Source organism: Opisthocomus hoazin, chromosome 1 (genome assembly GCF_030867145.1).
Source record: "Opisthocomus hoazin isolate bOpiHoa1 chromosome 1, bOpiHoa1.hap1, whole genome shotgun sequence".
Lineage (NCBI taxonomy): Eukaryota > Metazoa > Chordata > Aves > Opisthocomiformes > Opisthocomidae > Opisthocomus > Opisthocomus hoazin.
The window spans coordinates 74,032,746-74,051,065 of record NC_134414.1 but is presented as its reverse complement, the minus strand read 5'-3'; the positions used below and the strand labels follow the sequence as shown (position 1 = coordinate 74,051,065).

Sequence of the window (18,320 nt, the reverse complement as noted above, 5' to 3'; positions counted from 1 at the left end):
CACTGTAACCAATAATACATTAACTTTATTCCCAGAGTACGCACAACACAGTAGTGATTCAAAATATCCTTATCCATGGTAATCAATGAAAATATCTCAAATTCAAGTGTACAACTAAAACTAAACCTTTGAAAAAATCTCTCCTTTAAAGAATACATAAAGCTCTCACACAGAAATCTTTTAAACTCCTTTATACTTAGCTGTCAGTGTCTCTCACCTGACAATACCACTAGCTTTTTTCTTATGCATAGTAGAACATCTCATATTTTATAGTACCCATTTTATAAATAAATTGGCATTTTCCATCCCGTTTGTGTTTATCGTCAGCTTCACAAAGAAACCAGTAAATAAAACTGTCAAGGACAGTCACAACAAAATGATCTCACAGCAAGATATAAAACTTGAAGATACTAAAAGATGCTTCTACTCTATTTTACATAAAAAGACAGATTTAAAAAGTGCAAGGCAAGATTTGCAGGGGAAGGGGAATATTTGTTTGTTATTTTTAGGCACATCCACTTCTTTAAAGCAAGCTTCAGAATGAAATTCCAGTTTCTTCTTCATGACACCTGTTTCAAAGTCTCTCTCAAAAAAAACAAGAAGAAAAAAAAATTACATCCGTCAAATGTCAAGCAGGGAATTTCCTGTCCAACTAATACTCTTCAGTTATGTCTTGTTCTTCCTTTTTTCATCCTTGCGGGTTTTGGTTTGGGAATATACTGATTGTTCGCCTGATACTCAAGTTCTTTACGGAAGTAATGAATTGCTTTGTTCAAACCTTCTTCCAGAGGGACCTGTTCCCAAAAGTGAGGAGAGAATCACATCACTCTATGTTTACATCAGCTCTTTTCATAACGGTATCTTTTTTACTACAGCAATCAAAAGACTGCTAGGAAGTCTCACTCTCAGCCAATGTAAGTATTAATAGCACCACACACTGGTTACCTCTCTGCACTGCTAACACATGTTCGCTTTTAAACATCAGATATATTTTCTGACATAGTGAGTCAAAAAAACCAACAAATTTAAGCTTCGTCAGATGGTTATGATTGGTCTGTTTAGTGTCAAAACAGACTTACATAATTCTACTTTCAATTCATGGTACACTGAAAGAGATAAGCACACAGAAATTTAAGTTCCTTCTGGTTTTAATGATTGAAGATCCTCTTTCATAGAATCTTACAGAATGGTATACACTGCAGAAAGGTATAAAGGTAGTGGGTTTTGTTTTTTTAGTTTGAAGTTCTTCAGTGCTCCACTGATATAAAGAAAAAGGGACACAAACTACCATCCAGTATCTCATTTGATATTCTTAAATCCTACACAAGTAACCGCAATTCTTTATATTCTATGCCTGTATTTAAACACTACGATTTGTAGACAGGAACAACAGAAATACTATCCACTTTTCTCAGGAGCCACAGGCTCCACCACACTTGCTGGTAACATCATCAACACAGGAGGATAAAATAGCAGGACAAAACCTACTTGCCTTGATGTACCAACACTGTAGTGCTATTTCAGAGTAAGTTTTGGTCCTGACCATGCCAAACACAGAAGGTCAGAAGTACAAAAGTTAACTGCTTTACACCTTTTATGGTTGCAACACTTGCCATTGTCCTTGTGCTTTCAGGCTGTTGTGGTTTTGGTTATAACAGAACTGATAGTCTGTTAATATCTGGTGCCTCTGTGAATCCTTTCAGCAGGGTCTGGAGCTGCCTTTTTCTATTAATAGGCTTACATTTACTAGATAGCTTCTCATATTTCCTGGAAAGACTTTTGTCTGCAAATCTAAAAAACCTACAAACCACTGTGCTAGCTAGAATGAGGAGCTGGCTCAGAAAGTCACACCCTTCCTGGGGATGAAGGAGACCTTACCTCCCCAAACCAACCAGCTCTTATCATCAGCGATGCCTGGTTATACACTTGCACAGTTAACTTCAACAAAAAGCCCAAGAACAGGAAAACCAGCAACCACGGGCATTTGGCATTTCTTGTGTATTAGCCGTACAGAAGAACCACAATCTTGACATCATCACTTCAGAGGGCTGGTAACTAAGCTTTAGAGGTGGACAGACATTAATATGTGTGGTGAAATGCTGGACTAAGCCTGAGCACATCCACGATCTTATCAACACACAGAACAAACCCTGAATATCTCTACATATGACACCTGTAGTCCAAAACCAGGGCTTCTCATTCTGGTTTACTTCAGTCCACCAGAATAAAAAAAACCCCAAACAAACGTGTCATCTCTCCCTGGCTAGCTTCTGTTTCGCCTACGTTTAACATATTTCCCTTTAAACAAATTCTATAACCCAGAACACTTTTCTGGTGCTCATATTTCCCCCTATTAATCCAAACAAACTTTTTGGTTACAACGATGTTACGGACCATCTTAAAAACAGGCTTGCTCCAAAGATTTTCTAAAAATCCTTTAATTAAAGCAATTTTTTTCTTCCACAATGCATGTTACCATGGCAAAATAGGAATGAGGATTGCAGCAACAGCAAACTCATTAGTTCCCGTAACTATGTACCATGTATTTCAAAGTATTCATCAGGCTTACAGAAAGGTAGACACTTCATAACATGCATGTGAAAAAGTTAAAATGCCTATCCTAAAAATGTTTTTTTTTCTACTTAAGTCTAGTACAAATGCTAACGCTAATCTGCTCTTCTGCACGGCACAGGCCATACAATCTTACCCAGCAGTTCTCGGATCGTGAGCTAGGGCAACATGCGAGAGACAGCCTTGTAAACAACTGTCCTGGAGACTGTGTTAAGCAGATATTCTGATAACTGAAAGGCATCGGTATTGTGTGGTCCTCCCCCACCCCCTCTGCCTCTCTGTGGTTTTGCACACAACAACAGTAATACAGCTGTACGTACCACAGGTTCCCAGCCAAGCAATAACTTGGCTTTTCTGATGTCAGGTTTTCGTTTCTGGGGGTCATCCTGTGCTTCTGAGAGAAACTGGATTTCACTCCCACTGCCTATTGAACAAAGAGACTGTGCATTATCACACACAATTCACTATGCTTTTTGTTTATATCTTTCCTAACTATTAGAGCATCAGGTCTTTCTGCAGCTTTCCACTTCATAATTCTACCATTGAAATGCTTTCCACCGACACAGCTGCACTGCATGCAACAGCTGGGTGAACCAGCTGTCCCACAGCAACACGCATTCACAAAGCTTTCAGCATGGATTCACAAAAGGAAGTTATGCTTGACCAGCCTAATAACCTTCTATGATGAAACAACTGCCTCGGTAGTCATCTAGTGGAGATCATCTACCTTGACTTCAGTGAGGCTATAACATCCTTATTGAACTCTGGATGAGCAGACAACGAGGTGGATTGAAAACCGGCAGCATGGCCGGCCCAGAGGGTGATGATCAGTGACACAAACTCTAGTTGGAGGCTGGTAACTAGTGGTGTACACCAGGGGTCAATATTGGGTCAATACTGAGTTGCCGATACACTGCCATCCAGAATGACCTCAAGAAAGGAGGTTGGAGAAAAGCACTGACAACAACCTCATGAAGTTCATCAAGCAGACATACAAAGATCTGCACCTGGGGAGGAACAATCCCAAGGCACCAGTACACACTGGGGGCCAAAGCAGCTTGGCAGGAGAGGACCTGGGGGTCCCAGTGGACACCAAGCTCAGTATGAGCCAGCCATGTGCCCTTGCCACAAAGGAGGCAAATGGTAACCTGAGCTGCACTAGGATGAGTGCTGCCAGCAGGTCGAGGGAGATGATCTTCCCCCTCTGCTCGGCACCGGTGAGATACATTGGAGGGCTGGGTCCAGTTTTCGGTCCCCTAGCACCAGAGAGACATGGACATACTGGAGAAAGTACAATGAACAGCTACTAAGATGATGAAGGGACTGGAGCATCTCACCTATGAGGACAGACCAAGAGAGCTGGGACTGTTCAGCCCGGAGAAGAGAAGGCTCAGGGGGATCATATTCATGGGTATAAATACTTGATGGGGGGGAGCAAAGCAGAGGGAGACAGGCTTTTTTCAGTGGTGCCCAGTGACAGAACCAGAGGCAATGAGCACAAACTGAAACACACGAGGTTCTCTCTGAACATCAGGAAATGCTATTTTACTGTGAGGGTGACCCAGCACTGGCACAGGTTGCTCAGTGAGACTGTGGAGTCTCCATCCTTGGATATTCAAAAGCCGTCTGGACATGGTCCTGGGCCACAGCCAGCTGTAGGTGGCCCTGCCTGCGCAGAAGGGTTGGACCAGACGACCTCCAGAAGTGCCTGCCAACCTCAACCATTCTGTGATTCTGTTAGCACTTCTGCATTGTAAAAGGACTTCACCTCCTCTTTGCTCATATTCTCCAGTCTGCTTTAAACAGCCAACGTAACACTTGCCTTTCCTCATGACAATACACAGAAACAGGACACAATTTCTCTAACCCAATGTAGCAAATAGTTTACACGCCATGTTACTGTGGGATTTTATGGATGTAGAAGTAAACCACCCCTCCAGGTGGACTGAAACAGATGAAGTTGTTTGTGAACAAACAGACAAATGGAGGTAACAATTATTCTATGTGCCTGATGGGTTTGGTGCCGTGATTTTCAATTTCCTTCCCTGATCTGTGGATTCATAGCTGTTTCCCAGAGGTGATGGTCCTCTACTAGAAACATCACATGCATCAGCTTCTGCACCGTATGTTTGGACTTGTCTTGTTCAGATCCCCCAGAAGCACTGCTGGAATCTACAGACTAATGGCACCAGTATGTTTCGTCTTGTTAGGAAGCTGCACTAGAAGACTAAGCACAGCCCTTCACTTCCATTCTTGAGAGCTCTGATTTGCTACAGGTATCAGAGAAAGTATGAGGAGAAAGCCACAGTGTTTTCTTCCCAGTCACACACAAGGGAGGTGCTGACAGCCCTTGCAAGAGTCACCGGTAGATCACTGAAAAGGAGAGAAAGACTGTCACCACAGCACGAGGTTTTTAATGGTAGCTGAAGGAGAGCAGTCTGCATAATTGTGGAGAACTACCTTGCTGAAGTATCCGTAATTCAGCTAAGATGTTATGCAAGGCATTTTCATTGACGAGTTTTACATTTAATTTATGTAAGGCTGGCCCTCATGAATCCCAGGCCCTGGAGGTAAGAAAGGAAGCCTACAGAGAGGATGACTTTCCCTTGGTCGAGGAGGACTGTGCAAGAGATCGCTTAAGCAATCTAGACACCCACAAATCCATGGGCCCCGATGGAATGCACCCACGAGTGCTGAGGGAGCTGGCAGATGTCATTGCTGAGCCACTCTCCATCATCTCTGAGAGGTCCTGGAGGACAGGAGAGGTGTCTGAGGACTGATGAAAGGCCAATGTCACTCCAGTCTTCAAAAAGGGCAAGAAGGAGGACCCAGGGAACTACAGGCCGGTCAGCCTCACCTCCATCCCAGGAAAGGTGATGGAGCAGCTTATCCTGGAGGCCATCATCAAGCAAATGGAGGAAAAGAAGGTTATCAGGAGTAGTCAGCATGGATTCACCAAGGGGAAATCATGCCTGACCAATCTGATAGCTTTCTACGATGGCATGACTGGCTGGGTAGATGAAGCGAGAGCTGTGGAAGTTGTCTACCTAGACTTCAGCAAGGCTTTCGACACAGTCTCCCATAACATCTTCCTAGGGAAGCTCAGGAAGTATGGGCTGGATGAGTGGTTGGTGAGGTGGATTGAGAACTGGCTGAATGGCAGAACTCAGAGGGTTGTCATCAGTGGCGCAGAGTCTAGTTGGAGGCCGGTATCTAGTGGTGTCCCTCAAGGGTCAGTACTGGGCCCAGTCTCGTTCAACTTCTTCATCAATGACCTGGATGAAGAGTTAGAATGTACCCTCAGCAAGTTTGCTGATGACACCAAACTGGGAGGTGTGGTAGATACACCAGAAGGCTGTGCTGCCATTCAGCGAGACCTGGATAGGCTGGAAAGTTGGGCAGAGAGGAACCTGATGAGGTTCAACAAGTGCAAGTGCAGGGTCCTGCACCTGGGGAGGAACAACCCCATGCATCAGTACAGGCTTGGGGCGGACCTGCTGGAGAGCAGCTCTGTGGAGAGGGACCTGGGTGTCCTGGTGGATGACAGGGTAACCATGAGCCAGCAGTGTGCCCTGGCTGCCAAGAAGGCCAATGGCATTCTGGAATGCATTAAGAAGAGAGTGGCCAGCAGGTTGAGGGAGGTTCTCCTTCCCCTCTACTCTGCCCTAGTGAGGCCCCATCTGGAGTACTCTGTCCAGTTCTGGGCTCCCCAGTTCAAGAAAGATGAGGAGCTACTGCAGAGAGTCCAGCGGAGGGCTGCGAGGATGATGAGGGGACCAGAGCATCTGTCCTATGAGGAAAAGCTGAGGAAGCTGGGCTTGTTTGGCCTGGAGAAGGCTGAGAGGTGACCTTACAAATGCATATAAATATCTGAAGGGTGGGTGTCAGGAGGATGGGGCCAGACTCTTTTCAGTGGTGCACAGTGAGAGGACAAGGGGCAATGGGCACAAACTAAAGCACAGGAAGTTCCATCTGAACACGAGGAAGAACATCTTTACTTTGAGGGTGACAGAGCACTGGAACAGGCTGCCCGGAAAGGTTGTGGAAGTCTTCTTCTCTGGACGTATTCAAAACCTGCCTGGACAAGGTCCTTGCAGCCTGCCGTAGGTGACCCTGCTTCGGCAGGAGGGTTGGACTAGATGACCCACAGAGGTCCCTTCCAACCCCTAACATTCTGTGATTCTGTATTGTCCTTGTGCCAAAACAAAGCAAAAAAATGCAAAAACAATATTCAAAATAATGGGTACAGATTGCACAGATAGAACGTGTTCATTCTACTCTTCATGCAGTACTTTACATACAATTGTCAGGATTTGGATTATCTTATTAATATTTAATCATTTGATCAGGACATAATTAAATGTCTCTGATAAAAGTTATTAATAATCCAAAACCCAATTAAATTATCCATACACTACACACACTAATCAAGTAATAATCATCTAACAACAATAAGTACTTCATAAGCTTTACTAAGAATTTAGTACTCACCAACAAGTTTTTTAATTAACTGGGCAAATTCTAGGATAGTGTGCTCTTCTGGGTTTCCCTAGAAATAGAAGGGATATTCATTACAATATCAATTAAACACCTTAAGACATGTTAGCTTTCTGACATGAGACAATTCTAAGAGGGTCACGTTAAACTCTGAAAAAGCTGAGCATTATGCCTTATTCCTACTTTGGTTAAAAAAATGTAACTTTGACAGGCTCCACAGTCATTAGAAAAGTTGCCCACCATTACATTTGCCTTGGTAATTCAGTGTATGTAGGAGGGTGTCCAGAGAAATCGGTCTGTAAAGAACAGGCAAATGCACCTCAGCCACAGTAAAGGCATATGCTGCTCGGCAGCTCAAACAGCCACATCATCAGTTTGAAAACTGGATTCAACGACTTTGCTGAGTTGAGGACGGGATGATATGAAGCAGTATGCTGAATTCTCAGTTCATCCAAGTTAGGAAATCAAACTAATTTAGCTGCAAACAACTGCTTCCTACAGCTTACCTACCAATATGTGTAAGGGCTACTTGCTTTCCTATACAATATTCCTTCTCTTAACTCTCTTTTTAACCAACTTGCATGTGAACTCCTGATCAACATTTCAGAACAAAATGCTGAAAGCTTCCTGTCAGCAATAACTCACCTCCATCAGACTCAATTTCCTCCATCCCCAGCTTTCCCTGTTGCAAAACTCGTCTTACTACATCGTTTCACCAAAAGCTGAACGTTTAGGTACATATATATTTAAAAATCAAGTTTTCTGGAGACAAAATATGTGATGAGGTTTAAAAGTATCAGTATTTGGATTGAAACATACAACTGAATTTATGGCCATAGTAAAAAAGGCAAATATAGTAAACAAGTTCCCTACAGAGTCGAATACCTGATTTAGCAAAAGTTGGCATATGCAGAAATGACCTGGCATATGCATCCTTTTTTATTTTAATTTCCACTGCTGAGAATAAGGCAACAACAAATGGGACGGAACAAAAATCCTAGTAGAAAACTCAAGTTCAATCAGCCTTAATCAATATTAGAAAATTACAGAATCAAATACTATCCCATTTTCCTCTAATCAAGGCTAGTATGAAGTGATATCTAATTATTTAGAGCGAAGTATTCCTTCGGTGGTTTTTTTCATTAAAACCAGACTTCAATCACTTCCTTGTGATTGGTGTATTTTGCATGTCCTTCCCGTGCTCATATTTAAATCTTTTATTTTCATACTCTAATTACAAAAATCTTTTTGCTAAAACAAATGAAAGATTCTAGAAAATTTATCTGTTTTTGGAACTACAAGATCTCAAAAATTAGGGACTTCATCTTCTTATTTATAAAGAGACTACATTATTCATAACGGAAAGAGGTTTTTTGCTCCATGTATTTCTTCTACAAATCAACATCAGTGATGAGGAGGAAAACACAGGTGATGTTGGTCACTGCACAGTAAACACAGTAGAGCAGAGCTCTCATACTCACCAAGTTGACAGGACTGCTGACATTGCTGTTCATCAACGCCACCAACCCATTCACAAGATCACTGTAAAAAGGGAAGAACAGATTGACGCAATTACCACTTCCCTATAAATAATATTTTTGTCTAAAAAGAGAGCTGCCTCCTCAGAGCTCCAGTAAAGCAGATCAGGCAGCTGAGGAGTGCTGAAATCAGATTTACAGTGTGTACTTCAATGAGTGCATGTTTCCTCGGCTGTTTGTTCCAGAGTCCCTATTATACGACACACTGAACTGCAGGTTAATTTGAAAGGGTGATTATCTTTGGGATACACTGGCTAGAGCTCATTTGAGCGTATGAAAGAATACAAAAAAATATCAATTTACTAAAAACCAGTTAATACTTCCTTTTCCCTCCAGTGTCAAAGCATTTTTAGAGGCTTATTTTCAATGTATTTCAAACAGAATAGAGTTAAGTTGTAAGACAGTTTGTTGCTTGAATTGTCTTCTCACTTTCAGAAATTCTTAAACCCAGTTTGTTAAAAAACAGTATTTTGGTGGCAAAATAACCCAAAGTTATTTTAGATCATCAGAAACAAACCTAGCAGCTGGCCCCCAAACATATAAATCCAGATCTCTTTCATTATGACTTATAACCAGGAAAGGATCAAGGCTACTTTGAACTGATGGGGTTTCCGTAGCATCTATTGCTGCTGTTACTGCTTTCAGCAGAGGGAAAGAACATTTCCAAGCAGAGAGTGAGTAAAACAACCCAGAAGCCTGGCACGGAAGTTCAGCTCGCCTGACAGAACAAAAGATTCTGAACAACAATTCAGTTTTTCTTAGTGCAAGTACATTCTGGCCTTGCAAACATGAGGCATAGCGACAGCCCCTGATCGGTTCCTTCCTCGAGCAGGGGACCCACGCTGACGGTACCAAGCCCAGCGGCACAAGGTGGCAGCACTGCATTAAAATGCAAGGGCTGACAAACCGCTCAGCATTAAAACCTTATCTACCCGTTACTCGCCAGCCCTTGAAGGGAAGAACACTTTAATATCTCGACTCAAAGTTCTAAACCAACTAACGTTTTGTTTCTCGGTACTTTTAAAAACTTCGGTGTCTCCCTTCTGAAAGTAAAGCTGGCCTAAGAATGAACATAATTTCTTTGACTACAATGCGCATGCATACAAAGTTGGCCAAGCTCGAAGAACCATCAAATGAACTAAGTATCAGACAGTACAAACAAGGCTCACCTGACATACTGGAAAGCTCTTGTCTGAGTTCCAGGTCCATAGACCTAAAAACAGATGAAAATTAGAAAAGTTACACAAATACAAAAGTCCTCTCAAGCGCAAATGTCTTTTCCTCACCATGCTAGAAAAACGTCCCAAGGAGAAACACCCGAGACACAAGCTCAATGTTAGGGGAATGGAAAAACATGGACTTGCAGAGCCTTTGGCAAAGTAGCAGTTCTTTGAAGGTCTTCTTCCTCTTGGATGTGTCTCCAGTAAACATATCCCTATGCATTTTGTTAACCAGAACTCTGCATGTAGGAAACATTCTCAGGGATGTAGGACAGAGCGAGGCTTTGTCCGCTCCTGGTACACTGAGAGAGGCTGCAGCATGCATTCAGCCAGAAAAGAGTGTCAAATATTTAAAACAAACCTCAGACTACTAAGAAGTGATTATGACAAGCAATTTTTATCCGCTTATTAACAACAGCCAATTTCAAAGTGTTAGTGGTCTCTAGAAAAACTGTCCAGAAAAATAGCACTGTAAGCATTTAAAGCAATTGGGGCAAAAAGAAAAATATGTGGCTCTAAATATTACTACCTGTGAAAATGGGAGGTAGAATAATTTCTAGAGGATGACTCCTAAAGTCACCTGTACAGATTTGTATCAAAATCTTAAAAGGAAAAAAATCAAAAGTCTTTTGAGGTTATGCACTGGCACTTTGGAGCAAGCAAGTTGTTTTAAGTTCAAATAGGCATTAAAGTATACTTAAAGTGTACATAATGGTATTAGATACTATTATTATTTTCAGAGTTTAATTGTGTGCGGTACTAAAGTCCCTAGAACATGAATACTTAAATTCTGAAAGCTATCAGTAGGCACATTTAAGTGGCAAAAACACTTCAGTTTAACCGTGGATGCACACAACTTGCCATCAACCTGCTACAACAGAAAAGCTTTTTGGAAAGGCAGACTAGAAAGCACGTTTGTTTTCCTAAGGGACAGGAACGACGATACAGTTGGAATACAAGCCATCATCTGTCACTTGGTAAGCCTGCTGCTCTCTGAGGCCAATTCAGAACCAAAAGAGTTCACATTTCAACAGGCACTGGGTAAGATCAGGGGTTTCAGAGTTCACCCACTAACTGACTCTGAGAGGAATGCACCAGGAGAGCACACGACAGCCTGATGGGCTCCCAAAGCAAGCAGGAAGCAGAGTTTATGTATGTATTTAGAGCTCCCTGCTTGGCTTCTTTCAGCTTATGGGATAAACTTTACAGAGCGAAGCCATTTGTGTGTGATTTCTGCAAAGTCATCCATGTGGCTACCCTTTTCTACATGCAAGCAACAGCTGGAAAACACAATGTCGTTTCCTGCTCCCAGTTTCTCTCAATACCTCCCTATTTCTCTCAAAAAAACCTTCCTTTACAATAACATAAAGCCACAATGGTCATATTTGCATAGGCTATAATTTCTTCAAATTAAAGAGGCTGTTTTCTCAAGATATTTACTCCATTTGAACACCTACTTTGAATGCAGAGATTGAATACATTCAGTTTCTAAAATGGTCAACACTTGGTATTCCTGTCAGCCCAATTCTGTGATGATACAAGGGTGAATTTTTTTTTGGTCTCAACTACTGCTTAATGCTGATAATTCCTTTTATCTGACCTGGTCAGCTAAACAACTCTCCCCTTAGTTCTTTTCTCATATTCAGTAATTTTCAATGTCAGTTACTCCCTGCAGAACAGTGATGTTGGGCGAAAATGTTCTATTTTATCCTCTATTACATTCTTCATAAAGTCTACAGCATTGCAGTTACAAAAATAATAAAAACAAAGCTTTCAATATTCCGTCCCACAGAACAACACTGACTCCAGCATTCTCTTATTAATGCTCTGAAATATCCCATGGATTGTATGTTTTAAAACTAGATAATTGCTTCATATTTAGTAAGGCTTCACAAAAGTTCCATTTAGTGTTCTTCAACAAAACCTGAGAAACTAAGTATGAATTAAAAATAAAAAGTTTGAGAGGTCAAATATGGAAATAGCTCACTGCATGCACTGGGGAATAAACCTGAAAAACAGAAGTACTTTCTGACCCTCTGCAGGCTAGATAAGCTTTCTAAACAGCATTCAGAGGCTCAGACTCCACATCCCAGGACGCCATCCTGGGAACATACAATGCTCACAAACCCGTAGATGGTTACACTCATATTTCAATACAAGCAAGTCCTGCAAGGATCAAAAGTGTCAAAGCAAGAAGCTCCACCTTCTTGTCTGCTTCTATTTGCTTCGTGTCTTGCAGCAAACAGAACCAGCCTCACTCTGCAGCTTTGGGGAGATGTCTGGGGAAGAAAATTGAACTCTTCCTGCAGGAATTTGAGTGCTTCTCTGGTTTTGTTGCTTTGAAAGGAAAAAAAGTACTGAACCCACGCGGTTGTGCAATTAGCCTATTCAGTGCTGAAGAGACTCCTATCAGTAGCGACTGGGCAAGTTGGGCTCACTGGTTTTGTCAGCTAGCCAAGACTAAGCCCTGACACCTGCAGTCTTAATGCTGACTTATATGACAAATTCAATGTCATATGTCCTAGTAAACACTGGCCATTAAGTCACAGTCAGCGTCACACAATTGCTACCACACCCTGAGTGCTGACAGTACTTTGTACAAAAAATGTAAATCTCTGGGGAAAAAGCAAATCTTCAGGAGATGCAGTGAACACAGCATTCAAATTACTATAGGCTTACTACTCTGAAATAATAATCACAAGCCTAATCCAGAAATGTAGCAATGGTTAGGAACAACAGAGTGGCCAAGAGGCATCACTGGTGATACTGAAAAATAATAACAAATTGCCTAAGTTAACAATCACTGACAAACAGCAAGCAAATAAGCAAATGTTGACCTTCAGAGAAGACCAATCTTTCAAAAATCATCAGTGTACGTAAGTCAGGTGATGTACACTTCTTTGCAGAATATACACAATTCGAGCTTTTTTAATTTTATTTTTTTATAAAGACTTCTAGATTTCACCATGTCAGTAGGGTAGTGTCCACTACCCAAGTTTTGCAGGGGGTAGCCACATTTTGGCATATTATTTGAAAAAGATTAAAGTTAGGGGAGATTTATCACAGGACACCAAGCTTCATCTTGCCCGGGCATGACTTATTTCCTGGTCTATACTTTGGAACGCTCTATCCAGTTTCAAATTTTTCTCAACAAGAATCATGGTAGTGGGAGCTGCCACAAAACTTCCATTCTTTTTTTCCTTGGATTGTCTACTCCTTGGCTAGAGGAATTCCTGGCTGAACTCTGGATTTTACAGTCTCCAACAGAAGGAATGCTGCCTCAGTCTCAAGACAGCTGCCCCACGGAGGTACTTTGCAACATTTTTAGTTATTTAGCAGAAGCCATTGAGTGATTTCCTGGCATGTCACTCTTCTAATCTAGGCAGTATTAACAAATAAAAATTTCTGTTGTATGTCACATAAACTGTAAATGTTTCCATGAGCTCATTACTGGTCTCAGATTCCAGACTACTTCTCCCTGTTTCAGGATGCATCCGCATTTATTTTATAACAGTCAACTAAACAGGATCAGGGCATAGGTCAGGCACTACCCGTATTGGTAAATTACCAGCAATATCTTTGGCAGACTACTGGTCTGTGCCAGCTCTTGCTCTCCCACACAATGTTGTGATATTGCTTAAGCATTGTCAAGAGCCAAGGGCCATTCACAACACATAGTTTGGATGCGGCAACTTGTTTCGGCAGGAAAATTTGGCTGTATAGATGTGGGTCATGCCACACCAGTTTGTCAATGGTAACAAAACCCAGTCCTGGCTGGCTTTATTTACCAATACATGATGTAGCCTGTAGGCCTTTAACATTACGTTACACATGGAAAATTTAGGCTGATCTCCAGGCTTGTAAAAAGACGTTTAGATGCCTAACTTCCAAAAAGGATTCAGAGAAACTTCCTCAACAGGAGTAAGTACTAAAACATGATTCTGTAAGTCTTGTCACGCTGTATCCCCATAGAAGAGTTGTGACATACAGAGATTCAAGCTCAGGATGACTAAAATAATTTCTCAGATTGGAACCAGTAGCTTTGTTTCTCTCTGGGGGAACACCAATACCATCAACAGAGTATATCTTTGGATATATAATTCTACATATTCGAGCCTGATACACTGAAAGACTAGATTTTTAGAGCTGGGGAAGAAACCCAGTGTTTTCTAAAATCTTTCATAACATGTAAGCATAGGAATTAAAGATGAATTGTTCTTCACGTTACTCAGAGATCATCACTTACTGTCAGTGGTTCTCCCTGGAGAGCTTGTAGGATAAAATTACTGACAACTCTACCATCATTCATATGCATTCGAGGACCAAAGGTATTGAATATTCTGGCAACTCTCACTTCAACTCCTTCCTGTAGGCAAAGAAAAAAGAATTGTTACTACTTTAATAAGAATGTCTTTCTTCCTAGAAGTGCAAATTAACTCTTCCCTGTCCAAAAGCTTTCTTAAAAATCCCTCTTACAGCTTTAGCAAGCATTAGTTTTCTCACCATGAAATACTTCTAACCTCTCCTCAAAGCTAGTGGAAACCGTAGTGCATACAGCAAGGTAATTTATACTAGGTTCTTAGTATTTGTAACGCAAATTCTAAATCAGTGCTAGAACAGCTGGTGATTTCAGCACATGCATTTTCTTCCAACAAGAACTTTAAGACTTTTCACTACTAGCCTTACAACAGTAACTTATTTAATCTGGCACTTCTCTAGAATTTTTGCACATAAGTGAAGTCTCACAATCACCAGATACAGTACCAAGGTAGTGTTTCCAAAGATTAAAAAAGTTGAACACTTCACGTAAATATCTTTATGCATACTATGAAGTGGCTTTGTAACCACAGCTACAAGGTTTCTTAGCTCCCTGCTACTTATTAGGCTGTGTAAGTGCATGCTTTACAATCCAGGTCTCTTCAATAGCTTGGTTGTTTCCAAGAAACATTTCTATCATTCCCAGAAGTCCTTTCTGCAGGATATTTTGCAAATATTCAAAGCAAAATGCAACAAATATGTGAAACTGGAAACTGTCTGGAGAAAACATTTTAACACTGGGGGACTGCAGACTGAAGTAATCTCTCTCTAAATATTTCCTGTTTATTGACAACTCCTTTGGACAAGTCACAGTTCATGATAAAGCCTACAAGAAGGACGTTTGGCCTTTGTGAGCTGAAGTATGCACTTGGCTCCTGATGAGTTGAGAGCAGCGTGGTATGCTGTAAACAAACAGATGCTACCATGTGAGAGTGACAGCCACAAGGTAGAGAGGAAGGTGAACTTCAGCTCAGGCCTACGCATCCTCCTCACACTCCCTGGTCCTCCCCTCTCCCAGAAAAAGCCATCCTTGTATGAGTCACAGGAAACATTTCTTGTCTGAAGCAAACTTTGTGCTGCTGATTCAGCTGAAGCAACTGAAGTCACAAGCATGATGTTGTGGAGTTGCAAACATTCAGTCACTCCTGCAGAGTATTGTATTTCATGTGGGCTTTCCAGATATTGCCATTAATAACAAGTACAGAAAATGAGGCACTTGGAAGCTAGTACTCAGGATAAAAATAACTCATTAAACAATGCTGACCAAAAAGCCCCTCTTTTACTGCACAAGCGACAGCAGCAGTCTTGTTTTCCAGTATTGGCTGGAAACTAGCAAGGGATCTAGAAAAGAAAAACAACACATTCTCTACAGACACTTACTCATAGCCACAGTAAATCCAGTATTTCTTCTCCCTTCTATTTATTCCCCTCCCCTCACTGTAATATTGTCTTTTAAAATGAGGCACTTTTTATTTCTAGTGTCATCTAGCAAAGCTTATCTCTGCAGCCTACTGCTTTGAAAAATCTATTTTCTATGCAGGCACAAATGAATTTTCATTTGTGCCTGTAAAACTGGGATCTATCTTCTCACAAGAAACTCTTCCCCAGACAGGGATTTTGGAGCCAATAACTTCAAGAACATCCTAAGTTTCCTTTCACCATTTTGTGAATCTCTCCTTTGACGTGATTCTTTTTGCATGTTGAGTAATTCTACTCCTTTTTGTATTAACTGCCTATGAATACTTATGGTACACTGTTACCTACGTCCTGTTACTCTGAATATCAACAACATGTTAATTATGACTGACTACCTCCACTGTATCCCCACTAACAAAGCCAATTATTTCCCCACATTTGTGGCAGTTAGTCACGTACAGTATCTTATTCTATCCTAGAGAAAGGAGAAAAACCTCTTCAGCCCACATTTATACCGCCAAACAAAAGAGAGCTTGAGATTAATCCCTGACGCTGAGATCAAATGTGTTCAACTGGCTTCTGTCCTCATGGTTTTAGACTATGCCTTCCCACAGCAGACTAATCAGAGAGAAAGTTCCTTGAGCAACCCAAAAATGAGCCTGAGAGCAAGCTAATAAAATGCAGCATTGCGGGCTATCAAAACACTTCAGCTCACTCTATTATTTACCAGTATGGACATGTTCACAGAGACCGTGCCTGTACAGATGGAGACGGAAGACAGAAAAAATGCAAGAAAGACTGTTATGGCTTACAGAGACATCTCCTCTGAATAAATACTCAGAGGACTATTCTACAGCTGTCAGTCAAAAAGCAGCACTGATTACACAGTCTCCCCTGCAAAACAAGCTTGTCCATGGAGTTCAGCATGAGTCTTTGCCACTTAGTTCTAGAGATCCCTGCTCCAGAAAGTATCAAGGATGCTATGGTACTACCTTAATTTAAAACCACATACTTTAATTTTATAAGCTTTTTAAGAAAAGATATCTCCTTGTGTTGACTGTCTCAGAAAACAGATCAGTACAGAATACAAGTCAAATGTTAAGAGGCTCTTTTCACTGAAACAGCTTGAACATACACTGTGGCTGTAATTCATAAGCATATCAGGCAAGCCTGTCTTACTAATTAACAGTGCTTCCTTCTTTGTAAAGTCTGATGATCTATCTGAACGCAAGCATGAATTAGGCTTCTCTGCATACAAAATCAGGAAAGGGAAAGCTGCAATTGCCTGCTCTCCAGTAGACAACAGGATTCACCGACAACAAAAAAAAAAAAAAAAAACAAAACCTGACAGTGAAAACCCAGACAGTTGCATGGATATCACTGTAATCTGATACAAGTCTTTATCAATGTTTCAACTAAAATTACTAAGACTGTTACCTGCATAGTCACTTTCTTACCAATTCATACGCTTTCCCATGTGTTTCAAACATCATTAACTAACTCTCAAAATTATTCCCAAAACCCTGAACTACAGCAGAATTACTAGCACAGCATTCACCACGATCCGTGACATGTTTAAGCTACAATACTCTACACCAAGGCTTGGTCCAAGGTATTTTATGTACATGTACTGCCTATTGTATAAGGAAAATTAGACTAATTCCTGGTTACTAACAGCTTTTTAAAACTGTTTTGCAAAAATAGTGATGCTCAGATCTGAATTTCATAAACAGTAAAGCTCCTAAACAAGCTAGGAAGGACAATCACAATCATCTGACTCTACTTTCGGCATAAAGCAGGTCCTTGAACACAACCAAGGCACATCTCCAGTACTCTTATCTTACGGTTGAAATATTACCATGCTTATAGATCAACACTTCCCAGACTAGAGAAGCTAAAACTTCTCTTCGAGGTCTCTTTGCACCATTATTTATACCTCCCTGCTAAAAGTATGTGCTATTTCTAGCGCATCCCTCAGCTTGCATACATCTTGTATGTACTGCACATAGCCACTGCAAACAGCCTCAGGCCTGTTCCCCCAACACTTTGATAGGAGAAGTTGTCACCGGGACATGACAGGTACCCACTTCACTGCATCTATACTTGAATTACCAGGATTTCCCTTTCAGACAGGGATTTTAACTGCAGTAATTTATTGCACAACTCAGCTTCTGAACATGAGGTGGCAGATAACATCAGCAGTGCAATAATATCCAGCGAATGAGAGTTCTATCACAGATTCCAGTAAGTTTCCAATATGAATAAACGCAAACAAACATCAATATATACTCCAAACAACTTAATTTTAGTCACCTGCATCATGGAGAGTTCTGCAGAGTTATACTCATGAATCAGTGTAACAACGAAGGTGAAAGAAAATGCCTTACCAATGCTTTTAGAGCAACGGTGGCTGTATGAGGAGGACACAGAGCCAAAAATAAGAGCTATACCAAACTGAAAAGAATGTTAGAAACAACATCCACTTTGCATTAGAAGATGAATGCTGCTATGGATATATTCTCTTTCAAACTGAACTTATGGAAATGAATCAGTCTCCCAAAAAACTTTAAGTCTTCCTGACTTGAAAATTCAATTTGCACAACAGTGCAGCATTATCAAGAACCAAGCTCTCCAATTACCTGAGGGGAAACAGAATTCTTACAGCACAGCAAGGAAAGAAAAAAACCCTGGAACATAGAGACTAGGGAAAGCATTCAAATTTTTGGGGGGAAACTGTATTTGTTTAGTCCATGGCTTTGAT

General features: G+C 41.1%; 1 protein-coding gene across 5 annotated transcripts in view; it reads right to left on the bottom strand.

Annotated features, from left to right (window-relative positions):
• Positions 1-5: 5 nt before the first annotated feature.
• Positions 6-18,320, bottom strand: part of UXS1 (UDP-glucuronate decarboxylase 1) — an 81,688-nt gene continuing 63,373 nt past the window's right edge. For all 5 annotated transcript variants that reach the window (XM_075425848.1, XM_075425854.1, XM_075425877.1 and 2 more), the window contains exons 10-15: positions 14,073-14,192; positions 9,776-9,819; positions 8,550-8,610; positions 7,063-7,120; positions 2,892-2,995; positions 6-794 (exon numbers count right to left, since the gene is read on the bottom strand). In XM_075425848.1, the coding sequence (XP_075281963.1) occupies positions 663-794; positions 2,892-2,995; positions 7,063-7,120; positions 8,550-8,610; positions 9,776-9,819; positions 14,073-14,192 (519 nt within the window). In that variant the 3' untranslated portion in view covers positions 6-662. The remainder of the gene's footprint in view (positions 795-2,891; positions 2,996-7,062; positions 7,121-8,549; positions 8,611-9,775; positions 9,820-14,072; positions 14,193-18,320) is intronic.